At 44.6% G+C, this 26,002-nt stretch overlaps 1 protein-coding gene across 10 annotated transcripts; it reads right to left on the bottom strand.

The window, feature by feature from the left end:
• Nucleotides 1-3,782: 3,782 nt before the first annotated feature.
• On the bottom strand, nucleotides 3,783-16,728 carry LOC125526902 (beta-glucosidase 34-like). 10 transcript variants are annotated; one of them, XR_007291930.1, is made up of 7 exons: nucleotides 16,469-16,728; nucleotides 16,125-16,321; nucleotides 14,904-14,967; nucleotides 14,717-14,763; nucleotides 14,541-14,656; nucleotides 14,163-14,231; nucleotides 3,783-3,928 (listed from the first exon to the last, which is right to left on the bottom strand). XR_007291930.1 is itself a non-coding variant. In XM_048691518.1 (6 exons), coding segments are annotated over exons 2-6 (270 nt in total). In that variant the 5' UTR covers nucleotides 16,307-16,321; nucleotides 16,469-16,728; the 3' UTR covers nucleotides 14,006-14,230. The 10 variants fall into 10 exon arrangements, 3 of the variants coding, with proteins under 3 accessions (XP_048547475.1, XP_048547466.1, XP_048547472.1); XR_007291931.1 differs by having other exon boundaries at nucleotides 3,783-5,614; nucleotides 14,163-14,228; XR_007291927.1 differs by having other exon boundaries at nucleotides 14,541-14,763; nucleotides 16,125-16,188; nucleotides 16,265-16,321.
• Nucleotides 16,729-26,002: the final 9,274 nt, after the last annotated feature.

The following is a 26,002-nucleotide window of genomic DNA, read 5'->3' as shown; positions in this document are numbered from 1 at the left end:
GGAAGGGAAGGGAAGGCCCCAGATCCGCAGCGGAGATCCAAAACCCATCTGAAACCTAGCCGCCTCCCGGGTCACCTCCGCCCGGGCGACTCCGGAGGATCCTCCCCCATCCCCTCTAGTCCCCTTCATTGGCGTGCCCCTGGCCGCGGCCGCCGCCGATGGCGGCGGCGGTTGCGGCGCCCTTCTCGTCTAAAGACGGAGGGGAGGAGAGTGCACCGTGGCAGAGGCTCCATGGGCGGTTGTGGAGTGGTGGCAGCGGTTCAAGGGCGCCACGGGCCGTGGCCTGAAGCCGGAGCGGCGTCTTCGCGGCGGGTGGTGTGCAGCGTCGGCACCAATCTCTGGTGGCCTGGTGGTGCGTCGGGTCAGGGCCGAAGGGTCTGATCTGGGTCGCCCCTGCCATGGACTGTTTGTGGTCGTGCGCTGCGGCTACCTTCTCCGATGCTGCTCCGACCGTCGGTGTGGGGGCTGCTGGTTGCTCGAATAAAGGCGCCGGTCCTAGGGTTCCTCTTGCGCCAAGACGAAGATCTGCCTGACGCCTGTCCTTCCTGATCTGGCTGGAGTGGCGGGTTCTGGAAGGCTCCGCCGGCGAACTCCCATGGGCGTTTTATGCCCGGAGATTGCTGGATCGAGTGGGATTCAGTCGTGCCCATTGGTTCTCCGTTAATGAGAGAGTGGCGCGAAGCTCTTCTATTTGTTGCCATCAGGAGATATGTTTAGATTCATGGTGAAGTCAGAGGCGGAGAATGTCATGGAAGCCGAGATTGGAGGACTAGTAATGTTGATTGGACCCTACGACGTTGTGGAACTTGCTTGGAGTTTCAGGATTCGTAGCAGCAATATGTAAGTGGGGACGACAACACAGGTGAAGTTCAAAGTCTTGTCTTTCATGGTGAAAATCCAAGGTCTGGCCTTAATCGGTTGTGCCTGACAATGGTCTTGTTGAAGGCATTGTTTTGAGAGTGAGGATTATCCCCGGGATGAAAACCCAAGATCTACAATCGGGCGACGACGGCGTTGGTGCACCATTTCCTCCTTCGAGGCATCGCTTTTGAAGAACCTGAACATCATGTGTTATCTTAGTGGTGGTTGTGCTGCTGTTGCAAGGCCCGGAACACTATAGCGAGACTTTTTTTAGTTTCTTCCTTTTTTTGGCTATGTGCATCCGTCATGTCATTAGGGCATTGCGTTATTGCATAGGCTGGGTGTAATTGGTATCTTCACGATATTAATATATACTCTTTATCGAAAAAATGTACTGAAATGAGTGAACAAATACGTTAAAATGCGTCTATATACATACGAACCAGAAAAAAGATAAAACAACTTATATTTGTGAACGGAGGAAGATAAGAGGCAAACAAGTCTAATGTGCTATGTTGATTATGTGGGGTGTCCTAGTTATAAAGAACATCATTTACAATTGAATGCACAAAAAAACATATTTGTGTTGTACACGGTTCAGGCATGTGTCTCCATCGTCCGTGTCAGAAGGCCATTCCTAGCAGTTGCTATCTAGTATTAGATGACTCGTTGCGCCAATGGCGCAAAGGCCAAGAGGGAGCCAAGTATTGTGAGAATATTTAGACACCTAAGTCGAAAACCAAATGTGGCCAACACTCCCACATCCTCTTCTTGGAAGCCGCCTTTTCTCACTGGATCTAACATAGATACATGATTCCTCAAGAGCAAATTTCAAAGAAAATATAAAGCATGTAAGGCTTTAAGTTGTACTATTGAGACCATACCACCATATCTTCATTTAGTTTCTTTGGAAATCTAAAGGTCTAAGTGGATGGTACATGTGAGAAGCTGTGAATCCACAACAAAAAATTAAACTAACTTCCAAACAAACATTTCAAGTTTGGAAGCCACAAAGAAGCAGCCCAGATCTCTCGTTGTAGTACAGGTACATGTCCTTAATCCCGCATCCACAGCCCATAATTTTTCAACACCTAAATCCACGAAATCCAACCGAAGGAAATCATGGCAGAAACATGCGCCGTGGCTTACGTCTCCGAGAAGGACTTCTTGGCATTCTTGTGCAGGTTGAACACAGCAATCTGTAGGGTTTCGTAGTAATTTCAAAAAAATTCCTACGCACACACAAGATCATGTGATGCATAGCAACGAGAAGGGGGGAGTGTGATCTACATACCTAGTAGATCGACAACGGAAGCGTTTGGTTGATGTAGTCGTACGTCTTCACGATCCGACCGATCAATCACCGAAACTACAGCACCTCCGAGTTCTAGCACACGTTCAGCTCGATGACGATCCCTAGACTCCGATCCAGCAAAGTGTCGGGGAAGAGTCCCGTCAGCACGACGGCGTGGTGACGATCTTGATGTACTACAGCAGCAGGGCTTCGCCTAAACTCCGCTACAATATTATCGAGGACTATGGTGGCTGGGGCGCCGCACACGGCTAAGGAAAAGATCACGTGGATCAACTTTTGTGTTCTAGGGTGCCTCTGCCTCAGTATATAAAGGACTAAAGGGGGGAGAGGCTGGCCGGCCAAGGAGGGCGCGCCAGGAGAGTCCTACTCCCTCTGGGAGTAGGATTCCCCCCCCCAATACTAGTTGGAATAGGATTCGCGGAGGGAGGAAAAGAGAGAGAGGGGCCGGCCCCCTCTCCTTGTCCTATTCAGACCAAGGGAGGGGAGGGGCGCGCGGCCCATGTAGGGCTGCCTCTTCTCTTTTCCACTAAGGCCCATCATGGCCCATTTAGCTCCCGGGGGGTTCCGGTAACCTCCCGGTACTCCGGTAAAATCCCGATTTCACCCGGAACACTTCCGGTATCCAAACATAGGCTTCCAATATATCAATCTTTATGTCTCGACCATTTCGAGACTCCTCGTCATGTCCGTGATCACATCCGGGACTCCGAACAACCTTTGGTACATCAAAATGCATAAACTCATAATATAACTGTCATCGTAACCTTAAGCGTGCGGACCCTACGGGTTCGAGAACAATGTAGACATGACCGAGACACGTCTCCGGTCAATAACCAATAGCGGGACCTGGATGCCCATATTGGCTCCTACATATTCTACGAAGATCTTTATCGTTCAGACCGCATAACAACATACGTCGTTCCCTTTGTCATCGGTATGTTACTTGCCCGAGATTCGATCGTCGGTATTCCAATACCTAGTTCAATCTCGTTGCCGGCAAGTCTCTTTACTCGTTCTGTAATACATCATCCCGCAACTAACTCATTTAGTTGTAATGCTTGCAAGGCTTAAGTGATGTACATTACCGAGAGGGCCCAGAGATAGCTCTCCGACAATCGGAGTGACAAAACCTAATCTCGAAATACGCCAACCCAACATGTACCTTTGGAGACACCTGTAGTACTCCTTTATAATCACCCAGTTACGTTGTGACGTTTGGTAGCACCCAAAGTGTTCCTCCGGTAAACGGGAGTTGCATAATCTCATAGTTATAGGAACATGTATAAGTCATGAAGAAAGCAATAGCAACATACTAAACGATCGGGTGCTAAGCTAATGGAATGGCTCATGTCAATCAGATCATTCACTTAATGATGTGATCCCGTTAATCAAATAACAACTCATTGTTCATGGTTAGGAAACATAACCATCTTTGATTAACGAGCTAGTCAAGTAGAGGCATACTAGTGACACTTTGTTTGTCTATGTATTCACACATGTATTATGTTTCCGGTTAATACAATTATAGCATGAATAATAAACATTTATCATGATATAAGGAAATAAATAATAACTTTATTATTGCCTCTAGGGCATATTTCCTTCACAATCCTCGCTGCGAGCTGCAGAAAAACCACACATGCACCTTCCTTCACCTTGCCCTTGGGGAGGAGGGGGGCAACACTTGCAGCGCCGCGACAGATATAACTTTTCTGTCCCTCTATCCCTGCTATTTGAAAACAAGGATCTCCACTGATAGAAAGATGCCAAGGAGAACCAGAATAAGGACAATAAGCAAAGTGTACCTGGCAGTTCAGGCTTTATCCCAACAAGAACAGACCATGGTCAATTCACACAAGCTTCAAAAAGCAGGCAAAGCACACCTTGATACACACGCAATCACAAAATATGAATGGCATGAGGCAAAAGAAAACACAATGTCGAGCCAAACCCAGAATATAAACACGACCAATGAAGCAAGAATAATGACAATACATAGGTCACACAATAAATGCAATTTCCAAAAAAAAGGAAAGGAAGAAACCCTAATAAGCAGAAGAAAGAAGAAGAAAACTTGATCAACAGAAGAGAGAAAAGGCGACCTCCAAGAACGTACAATGTAAAAAAGAAAAGAAAAGAAGTAATCAGGTCACATGCATTGCACTAAACAGCTCATTATTTTTAGGACCTGTGTGCATACCCAAACTTCTTAAGATTCTGTGTAGAGCAGAAATTTTGAAATGACCCAGAAAAATGTAGCAAGAAATAAAATACAGGAACTACAAAAGCTAATTAATCCAGGTGGTCTATGCACCACAAATCAGGAACCCTACAATTACACTACTATAAACATATTTCTACTGCATTCCAAGTGCTCATATATTACATCCTTCTTTTTAATATGAAATCCATCATCCTAACACATGTCTCGTGCTTGATTTTTCTCTAGCAAAACATGGGGCGATAAGCAGTTCAGTTCTATGTACATACTCCGATATCCAGGAAGTGACTACTTCCATGTTAGAAAATCACGTAAAGACATGGGTTTGACAGAATTTATAACCACTTGATAAAAAAAGGGCATCCAACAATTATGGTACCGTAAACATCCATCATGATGAACCCAATTGACTATCCCATCAGCATGCAGAAAGGGACACTAACAGCAATAAGTACCTTATAATAAATCAATGATGCTACTCGACAACCATATTTCTGTAGAAACTTAATTAGAAATACATTTAACTGTAAAATGTCAGTGACAATGGAATACTACCTTCAGTATGCTTACAACCAAAGCAGCCAAGAATATTTTGAGGAAAAATGTCGGTCTAGAAAATGTTAAACTAAAATTTGATTGGAATCCCATTTGCAGAACAAAAGCGAATCTCAGTTGATTCGTTTGTCGATAAACAAGATATTGTATTTAAGCAAGAGCAAGGAAGTGAAAAGAAAACTCATATATTACTTCCTCCTTGAAAGGAAACAAATTAGCCTCTGGATTTGGCCGCCAGCACCAAAGAAAGAAAGAAAAATATAGAAGGAAGAAAACAGCAGACAAACGAAACAAAGAAAGCTTACAATAGGAAGCAGAAAGAGGTCATTCCAGAACACAACTGAATAAGTGAATATTAGAGCACCACATGTTAGAATTACCATACTGATTCATAGTTTGGGTAGGCTTCAGAACCACTGCCACTATTATGCCAAGTAAGATAAAATAACATTCAGATGTGCTTCAGTTAATATGTATACTTGACTTAAAAGTAACTAACTTGTAATTTCATAACAAAGTTAAACGTTAGAGTACCACTTCAAGCAGCACAAAAGAAAACAAATCACAAAAGGGCACCACGCCAAGCTCCAGAAGAAATCCCTCCGCAACACCCGACTGGCACCGTCCCCTGGTGGTTCATGCTCTACCCAGCAAGAACTTGGCTATTTCAACATAACAATGTAACTATGTTATGGTAGTTCATGTTCTATTTATTACTTTGACTAAATTACTGATCGAATTTGAGAGTGCGGCATGAGATGTATGTTGGGAAACGTAGTAATTTCAAAAATTTCTTACGCACACACAAGATCATGGTGATGCACAGCAACGAGAGGGGAGAGTGTTGTCTACGTACCCTCGTAGACCGGAAGCGGAAGCGTTAGCACAACACGGTTGATGTAGTCGTACGTCTTCACGGCCCGACCGATCAAGCACCGAAACTACGGCACCTCCGAGTTCTAGCACACGTTCAGCTCGATGACGATCCCCGGACTCCGATTCAGCAAAGTGTCGGGGAAGAGTTCCGTCAGCACGATGGCGTGGTGACGATCTTGATTCTACCGTCGTAGGGCTTCGCCTAAGCACCGCTACAATATTATCGAGGATTATGGTGGAGGGGGGCACCGCACACGGCTAAGAGAACGATCACGAAGATCAACTTGTGTGTCTATGAGGTGCCCCTGCCCCGTATATAAAGGAGTGGAGGAGGGGAGGGCCGGCCCTCTCTACGGCGCGCCCTAGGGGGGTCCTACTCCCATCGGGAGTAGGATTCCCCCTTTCCTAGTCCAACTAGGAGTCCTTCCAAGTAGTAGGAGTAGGAGACAAGGAAGGGGAAGAGGGAAGAGAAGGAAGGAGGGGGCGCCGCCTCTCCCCTTAGTCCAATTCGTACTAGTCAATGGGGGGCGCGCGGCGTGCCTCTTCCTCTCCCCTAAAGCCCAATAAGGCCCATATACTTCTTCCCCCGTATTCCCGTAACTCCCCGGTACTCCGAAAAATACCCGAACCACTCGGAACCTTTCCGATGTCCGAATATAGTCGTCCAATATATCGATCTTTACGCCTCGACCATTTCGATACTCCTCGTCATGTCCCCGATCTCATCCGGGACTCCGAACTCCTTCAGTACATCAAAACTCATAATACAACTGTCATCGAAACCTTAAGCGTGCGGACTCTACGGGTTCGAGAACAATGTAGACATGACTGAGACACGTCTCCGGTCAATAACCAATAGCGGAACCTGGATGCTCATATTGGCTCCTACATATTCTACGAAGATTTTTATCGGTCAGACCGCATAACAACATACGTTGTTCCCTTTGTCATCGGTATGTTACTTGCCCGAGATTCGATCGTCAGTATCTTAATACCTAGTTCAATCTTGTTACCGGCAAGTCTCTTTACTCGTTCCGTAATACATCATCTCACAACTAACTCATTAGTTGCAATGCTTGCAAGGCTTATGTGATGTGCATTACCGAGAGGGCCTAGAGATACCTCTCTGACAATCGGAGTGACAAATCCTAACCTCAAAATACGCCAACCCAACATGTACCTTCGGAGACACCTGTAGAGCTCCTTTATAATCACCCATTTACGTTGTGACGTTTGGTAGCACACAAAGTGTTCCTCCGGCAAACGGGAGTTACATGATCTCATAGTCATAGGAACATGCATAAGTCATGAAGAAAGCAATAGCAACATACTAAACGATCGGGTGCTAAGATAATGGAATGGGTCATGTCAATCACATCATTCTTCTAATGATGTGATCCCATTAATCAAATAACAACTCTTTTGTTCATGGTTAAGAAACATAACCATCTTCGATTAACGAGCTAGTCAAGTAGAGGCATACTAGTGACACTCTGTTTTTCTATGTATTCACACATGTATTATGTTTCCGGTTAATACAATTCTAGCATGAATAATAAACATTTATCATAATATAAGGAAATAAATAATAACTTTATTATTGCCTCTAGGGCATATTTCCTTCAGTCTCCCACTTGCACTAGAGTCAATAATCTAGTTCACATCGCCATGTGATTTAACACTAATAGTTCACATCACCATGTGATTAACACCCATAGTTCACATCGTCATGTGACCTATACCCAAAGGGTTTACTAGAGTCAGTAATCTAGTTCACATCGCTTATGTGATTAACACCCAAAGAGTACTAAGGTGTGATCATATTTTGCTTATGAGATAATTTTAGTCAACGGGTCGTCACATACAGATCCGTAAGTATTTTGCGAATTCTATGTCTACAATGCTCTACACGGAGCTACTCTAGCTAATTGCTCCCACTTTCAATATGTATCTAGATCGAGACTTAGAGTCATCCAGATCTGTGTCAAAACTTGCATCGACGTAACTTTTTATGACGAACCTTTTGTCACCTCCATAATTGAGAAATATTTCCTTATTCCACTAAGGATAATTTTGACCGCTGTCCAGTGATCTACTCTTAGATCACTATTGTACTCCCTTGCTTAACACAGTGTAGGGTATACAATAGATCTGGTACACAGCATGGCATACTTTATAGAATCTATGGTTGAGGCATAGGGAATGACTTTCATTCTCTTTCTATCTTCTGTCGTGGTCGGGCTTTGAGTCTTACTCAATTTCACACCTTGCAACACAGCCAAGAACTCTTTCTTTGACTGTTCCATTTTTGAACTACTTCAAAATATTGTCAAGGTATGTACTCATTGAAAAAACTTATCAAGCGTCTTGATCTATCTCTATAGATCTTGATGCTTAATATGTAAGCAGCTTCACCGAGGTCTTTCTTTGAAAAACTTCTTTAAAAAACACTCCTTTATGCTTTGCAGAATAATTCTACATTATTTCCGATCAACAATATGTCATTCACATATACTTATCAGAAATGTTGTAGTGCTCCCACTCACTTTCTTGTAAATACAGACTTCACCGCAAGTCTGTATAAAACTATATGCTTTGATCAACTCATCAAAGCGTATATTCCAACTCTGAGATGCTTGCACCAGTCCATAGATGGATCGCTGGAGCTTGCACATTTTGTTAGCACCTTTAGGATTGACAAAACCTTCTGGTTGCATCATATACAATAAATCCATTAAGGAATGCAGTTTTGTTTATCCATTTGCCAGATTTCATAAAAATGCAGCAATTGCTAACATGATTCGGACAGATTTAAGCATAGATACAAGTGAGAAACTCTCATCATAGTCAACACCTTGAACTTGTCGAAAATCTTTTGCGACAATTCTAGCTTTGTAGATAGTAACACTACTATCAGCGTCTGTCTTCTTGAAGATCCATTTAATCTCAATGGCTTGCTGAACAACGGGCAAGTTAACCAAAGTCCATACTTTGTTCTCATACATGAATCCTATCTCAGATTTCATGGCCTCAAGCCATTTTGCGGAATCTGGGCTCATCATCGCTTCCTCATAGTTCGTAGGTTCGTCATGGTCAAGTAGAATGACCTCCAGAACAAGATTACCATACCACTCTGGTGCGGATCTCACTCTGGTTAACCTACGAGATTCGGTAGTAACTTGATCTGAAGTTACATGATCATCATCATTAGCTTCCTCACTAATTGGTGTAGTAGTCACAGGAACAGATTTCTGTGATGAACTATTTTCCAATAAGGGAGAAGGTACAATTACCTTATCAAGTTCTACTTTCCTCCCACTCACTTCTTTCAAGAGAAACTCCTTCTCTAAAAAGAATCCATTCTTAGCAACGAATGTCTTTCCTTCGGATCTGTGATAGAAGGTGTACCCAACAGTCTCCTTTGGGTATCTTATGAAGACATATTTCTCCGATTTGGGTTTGAGCTTATCAGGATGAAACTTTTTCATATAAGCATCACAATCCCAAACTTTAAGAAACGACAACTTTGGTTTCTTGCCAAACCACCGTTCAGATTGTGTCGTCTCAACGGACTTAGAAGGTGTCCTTTTTTTAACGTGAATGCAGCTGTCTCTAATGCATGATCCCAAAACGATATTGGTAAATCGGTAAGAAACATCATAGATTGTACTATATCCAATAAAGTACGGCTATGACGTTCGGACACACCATTATGCTGTGGTGTTCTAGGTGGCATGAGTTTGTGAAACTATTCCACATTGTTTTAATTGAAGACCAAACTCGTAACTCAAATATTCGTCTCTGCGATCAGATCGTAGAAACTTTATTTTCTTGTCACGATGATTTTCTACTTCACTCTGAAATACTTTGAACTTTTCAGACTTATGTTTCATCAAGTAGATATACTCATATCTGCTTAAATCATCTGTGAAGGTCAGAAAATAATGATACTTGTCGCGAGCTTTAATATTTATCGGACCAGATACATCAGTATGTATGATTTCCAACAAATCTGTTGCTCGCTCCATTGTTCTGGAGAACGGAGTCTTTAGTCATCTTGCCCATAAGTCATGGTTCGCAAGCACCAAGTGATTCATAATCAAGTGATCCCAAAATCCCATCAGCATGGAGTTTCTTCATGCGCTTTACACCAATATGACCTAAACGACAGTGCCACAAATAAGTTGCACTATCATTATTAACTTTGCATCTTTTGGTTTCAATATTATGAATATGTGTATCACTACAATCGAGATCCAATGAAGCATTTTCATTGGGTGTGTAACCATATAAGGTTTTATTCATGTAAACAGAACAACAATTTATTCTCTTAAATGAATAACCGTATTACAATAAACATGATCAAATCATATTCATGCTCAATGCAAACACCAAATAACACTTATTTAGATTCAACACTAATCCCGAAAGTATAGGGAGTGTGCGATGATGATCATATCAATCTTGGAACCACTTCCAACACACATCGTCACTTCACCCTTAACTAGTCTCTGTTTATTCTGCAACTCCCGTTTCGAGTTACTAATCTGAGCAACTGAACTAGTATCTAATACTGAGGGGTTGCTATAAACACTAGTAAAGTACACATCAATAACATGTATATCAAATATACTTATGTTCACTTTGCCATCTTTCTTATCCGCCAATCACTTGGGGTAGTTCCGCTTCCAGTGACCAGTCCCTTTGCAGTAGAAACACTTAGTCTCAGGTCTAGGACCAGACTTGGGGTTCTTCACTTGAGCAGCAACTTGCTTGCTGTTTTTCTTGAAGTTCCCCCTTTTTCCCTTTGCCCTTTTCTTGAAACTAGTGATCTTGTCAACCATCAACACTTGATGCACTTTCTTGATTTCTACCTTCATCGATTTCATCATCATGAAAAGCTCGGGAGTTATTTTCGTCATCCCTTGCATACTATAGTTCATCACGAAGTTCTACTAACTTGGTGATGGTGACTAGAGAATTCTGTCAATCACTATCTTATCTGAAAGATTAACTCCCACTTGATTCAAGCAATTGTAGTACCCAGACAATTTGAGCACATGCTCACTAGTTGAGCGATTTTCCTCCGTCTTTTAGCTATAGAACTTGTTGGAGACTTCATATCTCTCAACTCGGGTATTTGCTTGAAATATTAACTTCAACTCCTGGAACATCTCATATGGTCCATAATGTTCAAAACGTCTTTGAAGTCCCGATTCTAAGCCGTTAAGCATGGTGCACTAAACTATCAAGTAGTCATCATATTTAGCTAGCCAAACATTCATAACGTCTGCATCTGCTCCTGCAATAGGTCTGTCACCTAGCGGTGCATCAAGGACATAATTCTTCTGTGCAGCAATGAGGATAAACCTCAGATCACAGATCCAATCCGCATCATTGCTACTAACATCTTTCAACACAATTTTCTCTAGGAACATATCAAAATAAACACAGGGAAGCAACAATGCGAGCTATTGATCTACAACATGATTTGCAAAATACTACTAGGACTAAGTTCATGATAAATTTAAGTTCAATTAATCATATTACTTAAGAACTCCCACTTAGACAGACATCTCTCTAATCATCTAAGTGATCACGTGATCCAAATCAACTAAACCATGTCCGATCATCACGTGAGATGGAGTAGTTTTCAATGATGAACATCACTATGTTTATCATATCTACTATATGATTCACGCTCGACTTTAGGTCTCCGTGTTCCGAGGCCATATCTGTATATGCTAGGCTCGTCAAATTTAACCTGAGTATTCCACGTGTGCAACTGTTTTGCACCCGTTGTATTTGAACGTAGAGCCTATCACACCCGATCATCACGTGGTGTCTCAGCACGAAGAACTTTCGCAACGATGCATACTCAGGGAGAACACTTCTTGATAATTAGTGAGAGATCATCTTAAAATGCTACCGTCAAACTAAGCAAAATAAGATGCATAAAAGATAAACATCATATGCAATCAAAATATGTGACATGATATGGCCATCATCATCTTGCGCCTTTGATTTCCATCTCCAAAGTACTGTCATGATCTCTATCGTCACCAGCATGACACCATGATCTCCATCATCTTGATCTATATCAATGTGTCGTCACGTGGTTGTCTCGCTAACAATTGCTCTTGCAACTATTGCTGTCGCATAGCGATAAAGTAAAGCAATTATTGGGCGCTTGCATCTTATGCAATAGAGAGACAACCATAAGGATTTTGCCAGTTGCCGATAACTTCAACAAAACATGATCATCTCATGCAACAACTTATATCTCATCACAACATGCCCTGCAAAAACAAGTTAGACGTCCTCTACTTTGTTGTTGCAAGTTTTACGTGGCTGCTACGGGTTTAAGCAAGAACCAATCTTACCTACGCATCAAAACCACAATGATAGTTTGTCAAGTTGGTGCTATTTTAACCTTCGCAATGACCGGGCGTAGCCACACTCGGTTCAACTAACGTTGGAGAAACTGACACCCGCCAGCCACCTATGTGCAAACCGAGTGTGGTTGATGTAGTCATACGTCTTCACAGCCCGACCGATCAAGCACCGAAACTACGGTACCTCTGAGTTTTAGCACACGTTCAGCTCGATGACGATCCCCGGACTCCGATCCAGCAAAGTGTCGGGGAAGAGTTTCGTCAGCACGACGGCGTGGTGACGATCTTGATGTTCTACCGTCGCAGGGCTTCGCCTAAGCACCACTACAATATTATCGAGGATTATGATGGAGGGGGGCACCGCACACGGCTAAGAGAATGATCACGAAGATCAACTTGTGTGTCTATGGGGTGCCCCCTGCCCCGTATATAAAGGAGTGGAGGATGGGAGGGCCGGCCCTCTCTATGGCGCGCCCTAGGGGGGGTCCTACTCCCACCGGGAGTAGGATTCCCCCTTTCCTAGTCCAACTAGGAGTCCTTCCAAGTAGTAGGAGTAGGAGACAAGGAAGGGGAAGAGGGAAGAGAAGGAAGGAGGGGGCGCCGCCCCTCCCCTTAGTCCAATTTGTACTAGTCAATGGGGGGCGCGTGGCCTGCCTCTTCCTCTCCCCTAAAGCCCAATAAGGCCCATAAACTTCTTCCCCCGTATTCCCGTAACTCCCCGGTACTCCGAAAAATACCCGAACCACTCAGAACCTTTCCGATGTCCGAATATAGTCGTCCAATATATCGATCTTTATGTTTCGACCATTTCGAGACTCCTCGTCATGTCCCCGATCTCATCCGGGACTGCGAACTCCTTCGGTACATCAAAACTTATAAACTCATAATATAACTGTCATCGAAACCTTAAGCGTGCGGACCCTACGGGTTCGAGAACAATGTAGACATGACTGAGACACGTCTCCGGTTAATAACCAATAGCGGAACCTGGATGCTCATATTGGCTCCTACATATTTTACGAAGATCTTTATCGGTCAGACCGCATAACAACATACGTTGTTCCCTTTGTCATCGGTATGTTATTTGTCCGAGATTCGATCGTCAGTATCTTAATACCTAGTTCAATCTTGTTACCTGCAAGTCTCTTTACTGGTTCCGTAATACATCATCTCACAACTAACTCATTAGTTGCAATGCTTGCAAGGCTTATGTGATGTGCATTACCGAGAGGGCCCAGAGATACCTCTCCAACAATCGGAGTGACAAATCCTAATCTCAAAATACGCCAACCCAACATGTACCTTCGGAGACACCTGAAAGCTCCTTTATAATCACCAGACACCTGTAGAGCTTCTTTATAATCACCCATTTACGTTGTGACGTTTGGTAGCACACAAAGTGTTCCTCCGGCAAACGGGAGTTGCATAATCTCATAGTCATAGGAACATGTATAAGTCATGAAGAAAGCAATAGCAACATACTAAACGATCGGGTGCTAAGCTAATGGAATGGGTCATGTCAATCACATCATTCTTCTAATGATGTGATTCCATTAATCAAATAACAACTCTTTTGTTCATGGTTAGGAAACATAACCATCTTCGATTAACGAGCTAGTCAAGTAGAGGCATACTAGTGACACTCTGTTTGTCTATGTATTCACACATGTATTATGTTTTTGGTTAATACAATTCTAGCATGAATAATAAACATTTATCATGATATAAGAAAATAAATAATAACTTTATTATTGCCTCTAGGGCATATTTCCTTCAATGTATACTATCCTCAGCTCACCACACACTACCATATGACTAAAAAATCGGCGCTGGTTCTAACATTTGCATCTAATTTACAAAATAATGATACTCAAACCAATCATGACCAGTGAACAAGAAAAAATACAAAGAAGAAAAATGAGTATGGATGGCATTATACCTTATTATGTTCAACACCAATCCTGGTGAGGCAGTGGTACTCTAATAGGAGAAGAAGAACCATCATCTTCTAAGAAATTAAGAAAATGATGTCATATCAGAAATGGCATAAACGCCAACTCAAATAGTTAATTCACGAGGAACATATAAGATTAAAGAATGCCAACTCAAATAGTTAATTCACGAGGAACATATAAGATTAAAGAATGAATTATTATTCCATGATGGTAGACAAAGCAAACTTCTTTATTGTCACTGTAATCAAATAATTATACAAAACTGTCAGGCTAATTATATACTTCTGTTGTTGGCAATCCATCCATGATTAGATTAATTAGTGGAAAACAGTAAATGGAGTTAGTGAGTGAGGCTCACTGACCATCCCAACTGGAACTCTTGTGCTCTCTTAGCAGACTCAACATCAGCTGTGGAGTTTGAGACAGGCTCATACCATATCACATCCAACAACATCCCCATCTCTTCATTCTGCTCTGCCTGCAACAGAAACGTTAGAGTGTACAAAAGCTCACCTTTTGCTAAGAGTGCATCAATGACCTTGTTGTAGTGGTCGATGCCTGCGTGGTTGACCTCACCGGTGCCATCTGGATGTCAAACAAAACACACAAGGCTATTACTATTAGTGTGCTGATATATATGTTGATTTATTTCTCCATAATTTGACAACCCTGTCTATCAGTCAAATTATTAAGGGGCGCACAAAATTTGTACTGATAATGCATACTTGGGAGAATCCGAGACCATGCAATTGAGAATCTGTAGGCATCCAATCCCATAGCTGCCATGAGCTGAAAACAGAACATGAAATAAGTACTAACCAACACATCATCCAAGCATGAAAAGAAGGGCTGATTTCATATTCGACTACACTGTACACCTAAAATCTTATTTGCTAGTAAATATGATTATGGGGCCATGCAGTGTACAGCCAGCCAGACACGTATAACTAATAAGCAATTCATGAATTCAGATAATTTGAGCCAAACAGAAAATAAACAGCCTGTCAGGCTCGTAGTACTAATAAGGAATCCATAAACTGCAAATGTTCTGATAGTACAAATAAAAGGCAGAAGCAATGCATATGAACCAAACAGGATTAAGGCACACATCTAACTGGTCCTTTTCTAGAGATGTAAATTTTCTCATGTTCCAGGCTGGCACCTAATTTTTTACAACACACTTCAACATGAACCTGAGCCTGAATCCAGAGCCAGCAATAACACTGAACCTAAGATATCTGAAACTATTTTGTCCTTAATCCTGGACCAGACCCACTTAGTTTATCCAAAATAACCAATTAGTAAGTACCATACTAATCATCATATCACAGACATGCCATTCATCTCTTATACTCCAGTACAAGGAAAAAGAAACACCAACCAAAGAACATAGAACAGAAAAATCCATCCTTGACAGAGAAAAAATGAGGCATGCGGGAAACCAAGGAAGCACCGACAGAGCTACGGCCAGGCCGGATGTGCCGTGGCCCACCCAAGACTGAAGCAAAAAGAAGTTTTATATGAAGCACTACCCACAACAATGCAGTGATTTTCAGTTTGATAGCACAGTTTGTAGTCTCTGGCCTGCCCACCTTTTTGGTGGTAGCTCCGCCATTGCATGGAAGACAACAAAAATATACTTTGGTTGAATTTAGCTACATCCAAAGCTTTGCTCACCAGTAAAGGTACCCAACAAAGCAAGAAAGAGAACAAAAAAATCCCTCCGTTGGAATGTAGCTAGAGATGAGAATATTCTTGACGGGAACTAACAAAGAAATCTAGCTAGCCGTGACCATTTTCTGAACAAGAAGAAAGCTACCAAGCAGTATCAACTAAGGTAACACACATAACACACATCGATGGGACAACATACCAAAACCAGTAACATCAAAGGAGAAAAGCTCACTGATGGCAAGAGAAAAAAGTATGAGCTGCACAACATGTACCTATTTATACTACAGTGAGTCCAATAAGGAGCGCGTCCCGAGATCCTCTCTTCCTCCTGCTGGTCTACTTCCTCATCCAAACACGGAGCAAATCATGGCACAAGCAATCAGGGCAGGAAGGGGGTTAAACGGGATCTGACCTCAATTGAGAATCTGTAGACATCCAATCCTATATCTGCCATGAGCTGAATGTCCTCCTGAAATAGTTAGTTGTTTCAAGGGCCATGAGTATATTTTACAACGTGCGCATAATTAAACCCTCATGTTCATATTCGACGGCACGTCCAAGAATCAGAGCAAAAATGGGCTAATTAAGAACAAATAAATGCAAAGGAGGCACGTACCTGATTGAGAGGGCTGAAGATGTGTGAGGCTGCTCCCCTTCTCCAGATCGAGGCCACACTCCTGCCCTCTCCTTCTCCAGATCGAGGCCATGCTCACCGCCGGTCGACCACGAGCTCCGCCGAATCGGTGATGGCGGAGAAGGAGGACTGGGGGCGAGGCCCTAGATGCGGCATCAGGGGAGGAGGCGGGAGTCGCGGGGAGAGGGTGAGGGCGAGGCCCAGGAGGCGGCGGCGGCAGGGGAGGAGGCGGGGGTCGCGGCGACGAGGTGGCGGCGGCAGGGTTTCTCCATCGCAGCGGGTGACTTTTATACCCTGTACGTGCCTGTACGTGAAATTACTAAGATGCCCTTGGCGGGGCACGAAAATTACAGGCGGTGGCAACAGCGTTTATAGAGCAACATGGAGGCAACGGTTCTGCCTAGGAGTTCTTGAAGGTTTATATGTTCAATACTGTATGCATGAAAGCAACGAAAACATTCATGATATCGCCAATATACCACCATATACACTTACATTTTTCTATCATTTAAGCGGCAGAGAACACAAATGTGCTTTAAAATTCATGGCACATGTCTCGGATGTATCAGCATGAACAAACAAGTTACAATGGGAAGCGGTGAGAGAGGTGGTGAGAATTTTTTTTGTTTTGAGATAAGAGTCGTCGTTCTATCATTTGTTCTGTGAATGCATCGTAGCTAGGCTGCTATGTGATTTAGATGATTTTGGGGTGCCTTGTCTATCTTGTTAACTCCATTTCAAATTTGAGCAGATGATTTATTGACAAAGGACATGTTATTACTCTTTGATATGGATGTTGATGAGCGGTACAGCTGAAAACTCTGAGGCTGGGCTTTGCACAAAGTGTATAACATAAAATTTTCTCGGTTGATTCTTGTCTACTCCATCAAGTGTCTGAAACAAGATTTTTGTATGTCTCAGCTTATTCTTGGGCATGTCTGGCACTCTAGTTAAGTGAAGTTCCAGTTTTACTTCTTTCCCAGAGACCGATCACCGAATGAGATTATATATAGTGCAGTACAAGGACAGAGTCGTTGCTTCTTAGACAGAAACAAGCTGACAATTAAAGGATGATGTGCTTGAGGCAAGATGAATGAGCTTTAGATCCGTCAACAAACCGCAAAAACATTCATAAGTTGTGCTAGTATGGTGCACGTTCATTTCAGGAACAAGCTAGGATGGATGCATATTTCTGTCATTTCACCGCTAGTTGGAGCACACGAACGAAACACAAACAAATATCAGCATGCCTCAACTCAAAAAAGGAAAAGGAAGAATAGCAGCAGCCTCCAGCATATGGGCAAAAAAAAAAATGGGCTTGTCTAGTTGAACATGGCGGTACAGCGAGAAAGAAGAGTGTGAATCGGTCCCAGAACTATACAGATTGCGCAAAACAGAAAAACAATATATATATTCCGCCGCGCCGAGATGTTGGGTTTCAGGTCGTGCTCAAAAGTTACTTATTTCTTCCATGGCTGGATAACCGCGACCACGACGATAACTACTATCACCAGGAGAAGGATGATGGCGTAGCACATTCGCTTCTTCTGCAACCTCTTTGCCTTCTGGAGAGTTCCCTCGCCTTGTTGTATGTGGTTGGTAGCATTTGAAGCCTTGCAAAAAAAAATGTTTGTTGGCTTGCTTGCTTTGTAAAATAAAATCAGTTAGGTCATGTCTATTTACTACTACCCTATAAGCTATTTTCATCAGTTAAAAAACACTAAACTAATAGGATTGGTGCCGAAGTAAAGCATTGACATTGTAATTACTAGTCCCAAAGAGCACTAAGCAGAATATATATTGCTAGCAGAAGAGATAAACCGCCAAAAAAGAGTATTTTGAGCTGTCACATTCAGAATCAAAGCACTTTTTTTGGAAATGAAGGTATACCCCCGGCCTCTGCATCATGATAATGCATGCGGCCCTTTTATTAAAAATCCAGAAAGTATCATCATAAAAGTCTTACAGCTCACAAACGGAGCAAGTCATAGCACATAAATCTGAAAAATACAAAGGGCCAGAAACAACCAATACGGTGATAATAAGGACAAGCTCTCTAGCCTCCTATCCTGTTATGCAAACACCATCCGAACCGGTTGAATATAGCCCGAGCCACCATCTCCCATTGGTTGCACCCAGTAACCAAAGGCTTTCTGGAGTCCATAGGAGTGAGTAAGTGCCACGTACGGATCCAAGCTGTAGCTCTGAAGATATCCTGCAATTTCTGCAGTTCCATATAGCCCATAGTAACGCACATATTCCAATCCGAATACTAGCTGCCGTGATCTGTTCAACCCCAGCTAACCACGTCCCAAACAAATACGCAATATCTACTGGAGAATTAATATTAAAAGCTATATGAATCGTTCTCCAAAGTAACTTGGCAAGTGGGCATTCAATGAATAAATGTTGTATTGTCTCATCCTGAGCACAAAAACAACACCGCGAGTTGCCTGCCCATCGCCTCTTAAGTAAGTTGTCCTTTGTGAGTATTACTTGCTTGTGGACAAACCACATAAAAATTTTAATCCGCAAAGGAACCTTAACCTTCCATATATGAAGTGACCTTGAGAGGGGCCCAGAATTAATCAGATCCGTATAAAAGGATTTCACTGTAAATATCCTATTTTTAGTTAACTTCCATTGTGTAGAGTCCGGCATGTCGGAGAGTCGAACTTTAATCAATCTCTGAACCAAGTGCATCCAGGCTGTCCATCTCTCACCCACTAACGTACGTCTGAACTGGATGTTCAAGGGAATAGTTTGAAGGACGATACCTACGTAATCTCCCTTACGTTGCACAATATTGTAAAGGATAGGATATTTTGTAAGGCCAAAGGTATCTCTCCTAATCATGTATCCTCCCAAAATCTTGTTGACATCCCGTTGCCAACCAAGAATTTGACCCTACGAAAGAACATATCCTTCGTTCTCATAAGTCCCTTCCAGAACGGTGAATCAGTTGGTCTGATGGTAGCCTGGGCTAGCGTTTTCGAGTGCAAATACTTATTGCGCAGGATTTGAGACCACATGCCCTCCGGCTCTGTCCCTAACCTGTACAACCATTTGCTCACAAGGCATTTAGTCTTAATCTCCAAGTTCTCAATACCGAGACCCCCTTGGTCTTTAGGTCGATAAAGGATATCCCATCGCGCGAGACGGTATTTCCTCTTGGCCTCATCAGACTGCCAAAAGAATCGAGATCTAAAGAAATCAAGTCGCTTTCGGACCCCTTTCGGAATTTCGAAGAACGAAAGTAAAAAACATTGGCATGCTAGTACTGAGTTAATCAGAACTAGTCAACCTCCATATGACATCATCTTGCCCTTCCAGCAGCTGAGTTTTTTTCAATTCGTTCTTCAATACATTTTCATTCTTTATTGGATAATTTACGGTGATGAATCGGAATACCCAACTAACTGAATGGTAAAGCACCTAATTCGCATCCAAACAATTGTCTGTAAGTATGTTCCTCGTCTTTGGCCTTCCCAAAACAGAACACCTCACTCTTATGGAAATTGATCTTTAAGCCAGACAATTGTTCGAATAGACATAAGATAAGTTTCATGTTACGTGCCTTAGTCATGTCATGTTCCATGAAAAGAATAGTGTCATCAGCATATTGTAGAATGGACACCCCTCCATCAACCAGATGAGGAACTAGACCCTCTACATGACCATGTTGCTTGGCTCTGCCAATAATGACGGCCAACATATCTGCCACAATATTGAACAGAAGGGGTGACATGGAATCCCCTTGTCTCAACCCCTTATGCGTCTGGAAGTAGTGACCAATATCATCGTTCACCTTAATTCCGACACTACCCTTCTGGACTTGAGTATCCACCTGGTGCCTTCAGGTTTCACTAAAACCCTTCATGCGCATTGCCTGCTGAAGAAAATGCCATTTTACTTTATCATAAGCCTTCTCGAAATCCACTTTTAAAATAACCCCATCTAGTTTCTTCGAGTGAATCTCATGAAGTGTTTCATGTAAGACAACTACTCCTTCGAGTATGTGTCGTCCCGGCATGAATGCTGTCTAACTAGGTTGAACTACTGAGTGAGCAATTTGTGTCAATCTATTGGTTCCAGCCTTTGTGAAGATTTTAAAACTCACATTCAGAAGGCAAATGGATCGAAATTGTTTTATCCAGACCGCCTCATTCTTCTTCGGTAATAACGTTATCGTACCAACGTTTAGGTGAAACAACTCCAAATGGCCATCGAAAAAAATCATGAAACATAGGCATAAGATCATCTTTAATGATATGCCAACATTTCTTATAGAATTCAGCTGGAAACCCATCTGGTCCCGGTGCTTTATTCGGCTTCATTTGAGTTATGGCCAGATGAACTTCTTTTTCAGTAAACGGTGCAGAGAGAATATCGTTCTCCGCTGCCTGTAATTGTGGAAGTATTGGGAGGTCCAAAAAGGCTTTTATAATAGTTGGAAATATACGTTTTCAAATTTTCACGCCCACTATTGTTCCCTCATCCTGTTCAAGCTGTATGATCTTCTTCCTATGTTTATCATTTGCAACCATATGGAAAAACTGTGTGTTGTCGTCCCCTTGGACAACGCCCACTTGAGTTAGTATAATGCCAAAAGAACATTCTGAAGTCTTGCAGCACAGGAATTCCAAAGCACTCACTTGCGTCCCAGTTTTGTAACGCAGCGACCATAATGCCAAAAGAACATTCTGAAGTCTTGCAGCACAGGAATTCCGAACCAGCTAATTTGACTGTTCAAACAACTAATGTGATCATCATTATTTGTTTTAAACCTAACAGTCAATGGCATTTTGAGCATGATTTACTCCGGTGCTTGATAATAAGCACAAAGCTGGGACAGAATCAGGACAAGGGTTGCTTCGCTAGGAGGGAGGGAGGGAGCTCGAAGTCGGCTCTTAGCTCCAAAAGAGGTATTGAAGCCCAGATCTGGAGCTCGTGTGCTCTGTGCTGGGCGTCGGCGAAGCAATTGAGGATTCAGAGATGAAAGGAGGAACATCAGTTGCAGCCGCCCTGAGAACCGTCCGTCCGCTGGTAACAGAGTTTTTCTTAATCTCTACTGTAGCGGTAATTTTATTTTAAAAATCTATAAACCCATGCAACAGACTAATGGATAAATAAAGTATACTGCTTCATCTTGTTGGAATAAGCCACGGCGTGTGTGGTCAGGCGCGACGGATGCGCGCGGGACGGACGGGACGCACTGGTGTCGTCGGGCTCGTCGGGCGCGTCGGTGACGCGCGAGACGGGCGGGATGTGCGGGACGGAGCAGCGTGGCGTGTGTGTAGTGTGTCTACTAGTAGCGTGTGTGTGCGCGCATGTGCATGGCGTGGTGGTACGTGAGTCTACAGCCATGTGAGCTAGCTAGGTGGTTAGATGCATTGGAAACGGCCGGTTAGCGATGCACTGGAAACGGCCGCGGTGAGCGCGTCGTGGGCGCATGTGGCCGGGCATGCAGGTCGTGCGTGCGTGCCCAGCGAAAGCGTAGGGGCTGCACTGCAGTTGGCTACAAAACTGTATGCTCTTGTGTTCGTTTCGCGAGGCAGTTGGTGCTTTGGAAAGGAATAGTAACGGGGCTGTATGTAGCCGGGTGAAACTCCAGTGCTGTGTGCTCCTCCTTCTTCTACCTCCATCCATCCGTGTGAGAGAGCGGTTCCAACAATTGGTATACAGAGCCAGGTTCGAGGGGTGGCCGTGGCGCGCGGTGGCGTCCGCGGTGCGCGCGGTGCACGGCGGACATGAAGGTCTTGGTGTCGTCAACGCGTGGCGAGTCCACAGCGGTGTGGCGTGATGCCGGGCGCGCGGCGAGCGCGTGGCGTCGGCAACGCGCGGCGAGTCCACGACGGTGTGGCGTCATGCCGTGCGCGCAACGAGCAGCGGCGGTCGTGGAGACGAGGAGGTCGCGGAGGACCTGCGTGGTGGCGCAGAGGCCGCGGCGGCTCGGCGCGACGACCGTGAAGGCGCTGCGCTGCGGTTGACGGCGCAGCGGTGCAGGGCAATAAGCGCGGCGGCGAGCCGGGCACGACCGGTGCGTGTTACGGGTGCGTACCGGACGTGTCGGGCGCGTCGGGACCGCGGACATGGACCGCGTCGAGGCGCTGGACCTGGTTGCGCAGATCTCGTACGTGCGCGGCGGGAGCGCGGGCCAGGAGCGTGGGGACGTGGGGAGTGCGGCTACGACGACAACGACGACGACGGACTCCTCTAGGCCGTGGCTTAGGGTGTGTGTTGGAATAAGTCACGGCGTGTGTGGTCGGGCGCGACGGATGCGCGCGGGACGGACGGGACGCACTAGTATCGTCGGGCTCGTCGGGCTCGTCGGACGCGTCGGTGACGCGTGGGACGGGAGGGACGGAGCAGCATGGCGTGTGTGTAGTGTGTCTACTAGTAGCGTGTGTGTGCGCGCATGTGCATGGCGTGGTGGTACGTGAGTCTATAGCCATATGAGCTAGCTAGGTGGTTAGATGCATTGGAAACGGCCGGTTAGCGATGCACTGGAAACGGCCGCGGTGAGCGCGTTGTGGGCGCATGTGGCCGGGCATGCAGGTCGTGCATGCGTGCCCAGCGAAAGCGTAGGGGCTGCGCTGCAGTTGGCTACAAAACTGTATGCTCTTGTGTTTGTTTCGCGAGGCAGTTGGTGCTTTGGAAAGAAATAGTAACGGGGTTGTATGTAGCCGGGTGAAACTCGAGTGCTGTGTGCTTCTCCTTTTTCTACCTCCATTCATCCATGTGAGAGAGCGGTTCCAACACATCTGTCTTGCCAAAAAAAATTATCTTTCGCTCACTCTGTAGCTGATGGTCTACATTCTGCTTGCTCTGTCTATCTAGTACGAGCATGGTGAGGAAAATACTAGTATGCACATGGTTCGTATCACCCGGACATCAGAGTTTCCGATTCCAAAATTGTGGTTGATGATGACATGATATAAGGGTCTATATGGATCTGGATGTGGATGTGAAGGTTCCTCGACCATCTAGAACGTGATACCTCTCCATGAGTGTTTCACTGTGTGAAGGTGAAATTCCTGATGCTTCCAATCCCTAGTATGCCCTAGCTCACTTTGTATTATCACGGACATGGATAACCAGTGTCAAAAACTAGTGGGAGTCCCCTTGTATAATGAGCAAGTGTAACATGTCACCGATACCCTTCGGCTGGCTTATATAACCATCTCGTGTAAGATTGGTGTGTGAAAGTTTAATTTAGCACCCACCTTTTGGTCCATGCTTTTATTGTTGTACCGTGTGTACTAGTACGACTTCAGTTGTGGCAATAATTTACATTTCACTCGGTTCATTACAAAGGTTAGTTATTATGTGATGACCAATGCCATTACTAGCCGCATGAAAGTTGCACGATAGACATCTTTAATCTTCTTTAATTACCTCAAAAGCAATCCTATACTGAAAGAAATATTGATAATTGAGGGTTCTATATATATGCTGCTTCTTCATCTACCCTCTGTTTCCATCATTCTATGAGATGACTAAACTTCTATGAGATGACTAAACGATATGGAAACTGGATCTCGCTCCCGTGTCGCTTGTGGGCGACACCGGGGCGTCCCCAGCCGTAGCCGCCGGTCTCCGCACGTCCGCAACTCCTCCTCGCCGCCGCCGCTGCCGGCGAGCATGGTGGCGGCGGGGCCTGCCCCTCTCGATCATGAGACGCGTGCGGCCCTAGCACACATCGAAGCTGGGAGTCTGCGACAGCCAGGGCGAGTTGGTCGTGCGATTCTTTGCCTCGTGTTGAGTCTTCTGCCCTGGCCGGCTCCGATCTGGGGTCTTTGATCAAGTCGATCTGGCCTATGGGTAGCACCTCGTGCCTCCTCATCTGGTTGGGTGACACCATGTTCTCCTCCTCAATGGTGGTGTGGAGGCGTAGCTTACGGATGGTTCTGTCTAGAGGTGTTGCTAGTCCGTTGCATGGCCATGAAAACACTTTAGGAGTGTCGGCTTCCAGGCTTTGGGCGACCCCACAGCCAGGCTTCATCCTAATGAAGCTCCATGAGGTGGCCATCGAAAGATCTCTGTGAGGGTTCTTCTTTCAGATCTGATGGTTGACTTCGACGGGCAGTTACAAATTATCGACAACGGCTTGACGCAGAGGAATGTTTGTGCAGCGGCGATGGTCCACACCACATGTAGCTGTTGGGATCCTAGAAAAGTGGTGGAGGCAAACCATAACAAACTTGATGGTGGTGCTACTAAAGCACCCGGTCTCGAGCTCTGGGGTGAAAACCTAGGTCTGAACTACATTGGTTTTACCTGGCAATGGCGATATTTTTATGTCGTTACCTTGTTGAAGGCATTGCTCGGATATGCTCGGACTGTTTCTTCAGGGTGAAAACCTATATTCTGACCTTGTGTGGTTGGATCCGGCGACGGCGGCGGTTTAGCGTCGTTTCCTTTCTGAAGGCGTTGCTGTTGAAGAATCTCGTCGTATGTGTATTTGTCATGAGATGATTGGTGCGGATATGGTCAATGTTGTAGTTTGTCGATCGCGGATCTGATCGCCTAAGCATAGCTTTGGTCTTAGATGACTTTGCTATTTGCTGGCGTGTTTTTTTGTGTGTTGGTGTTGGCTGTGTGCATCCTTATTATGCAGAGGCCGGGTGTATGCTCATTGTGTTTGTATCCCCTTGATGCTCCATTTTGATCTAATAAAATCCACCTTTATCGAAAAAATGAGATGACTAAACTACAGCCAAAAAGGCTGCAAGTGAATAAAAATAATAGCTTTAGAGACCTTTTACAGTACATCAAATCATTTTTAGCCGTTTAATTTTATGATTCAGTGGCCCAGATGCAGCAATACTACCTCAGAAATCAGGTAGTATTTTCAGGCGGGAGGGGCATTTTGGGTATTCACTGTTCTAAATCCAGCTGCGTCCGCCTCTACTGGATCCAAGCCAGATGAAAGGAGTGAGCGCGAACAACACCGGCAGTCTCACTGGGAGCCTGAGAAAAATATTATGTGGCGGCGGGAAGGAGGATGCAAGACTGTATGAGCGGATGAGCCGCCGGTGCCGATGTACGTGCACCACGTCCAGCTCCCCTACGGCGTCGTGGCGCGAGTACGAGCAGGGCGCCGCTGTGCACTTAGCAGGACCAACTCCATCGTCCTGCGATAGTTTGAATCCTTGGATCTCTGTATGCACGATTAATAACGGACAAGCCAATGATGTCCGCCAGCGGTTGTGGGGGTTGACCCAGGGGTGTCGTGCTGGTTACTCGACATTTGGGCACTAGACTAGGAGATGAGGGCCTGCGGCAGGTGGAGTCGGGATGGCTGCGGCAGTTCGGCGGCGTCGGGATGGATGAGGAGGTGCTGGCGTGCTGCAGTGCATTGTGTCGGGATGACGGAGGACCAGGCATGCGGCCGAGAAATTACTAATGTATCCTCAAGCTAAACTCTTGGACAAACAATTCTAACCGTCGGATCGATTTAATACTACCCATTTAATTGAGTAATATGATGTACTGTAAAAAGTCTCTAGCTTT

Source organism: Triticum urartu, chromosome 1 (assembly GCF_003073215.2).
Source record: "Triticum urartu cultivar G1812 chromosome 1, Tu2.1, whole genome shotgun sequence".
NCBI classification, from domain to species: domain Eukaryota; kingdom Viridiplantae; phylum Streptophyta; class Magnoliopsida; order Poales; family Poaceae; genus Triticum; species Triticum urartu.
Note: the sequence above shows the minus strand (reverse complement) of the source record. Positions and strands in the feature narration are given on the sequence as shown.

Coding starts and splice junctions, on each gene's coding strand:
- LOC125526902 (XM_048691509.1), bottom strand. CDS start 16,306: ATGGCAGATATAGGATTGGATGTCTACAGATTCTCAATTGAG. Junction 14,968..16,264: donor TCTACAGATTCTCAATTGAG/GTCAGATCCCGT, acceptor TTCTGTTTTCAG/CTCATGGCAGCTATGGGATT. Junction 14,764..14,903: donor ATGGTCTCGGATTCTCCCAA/GTATGCATTATC, acceptor TTTGACATCCAG/ATGGCACCGGTGAGGTCAAC.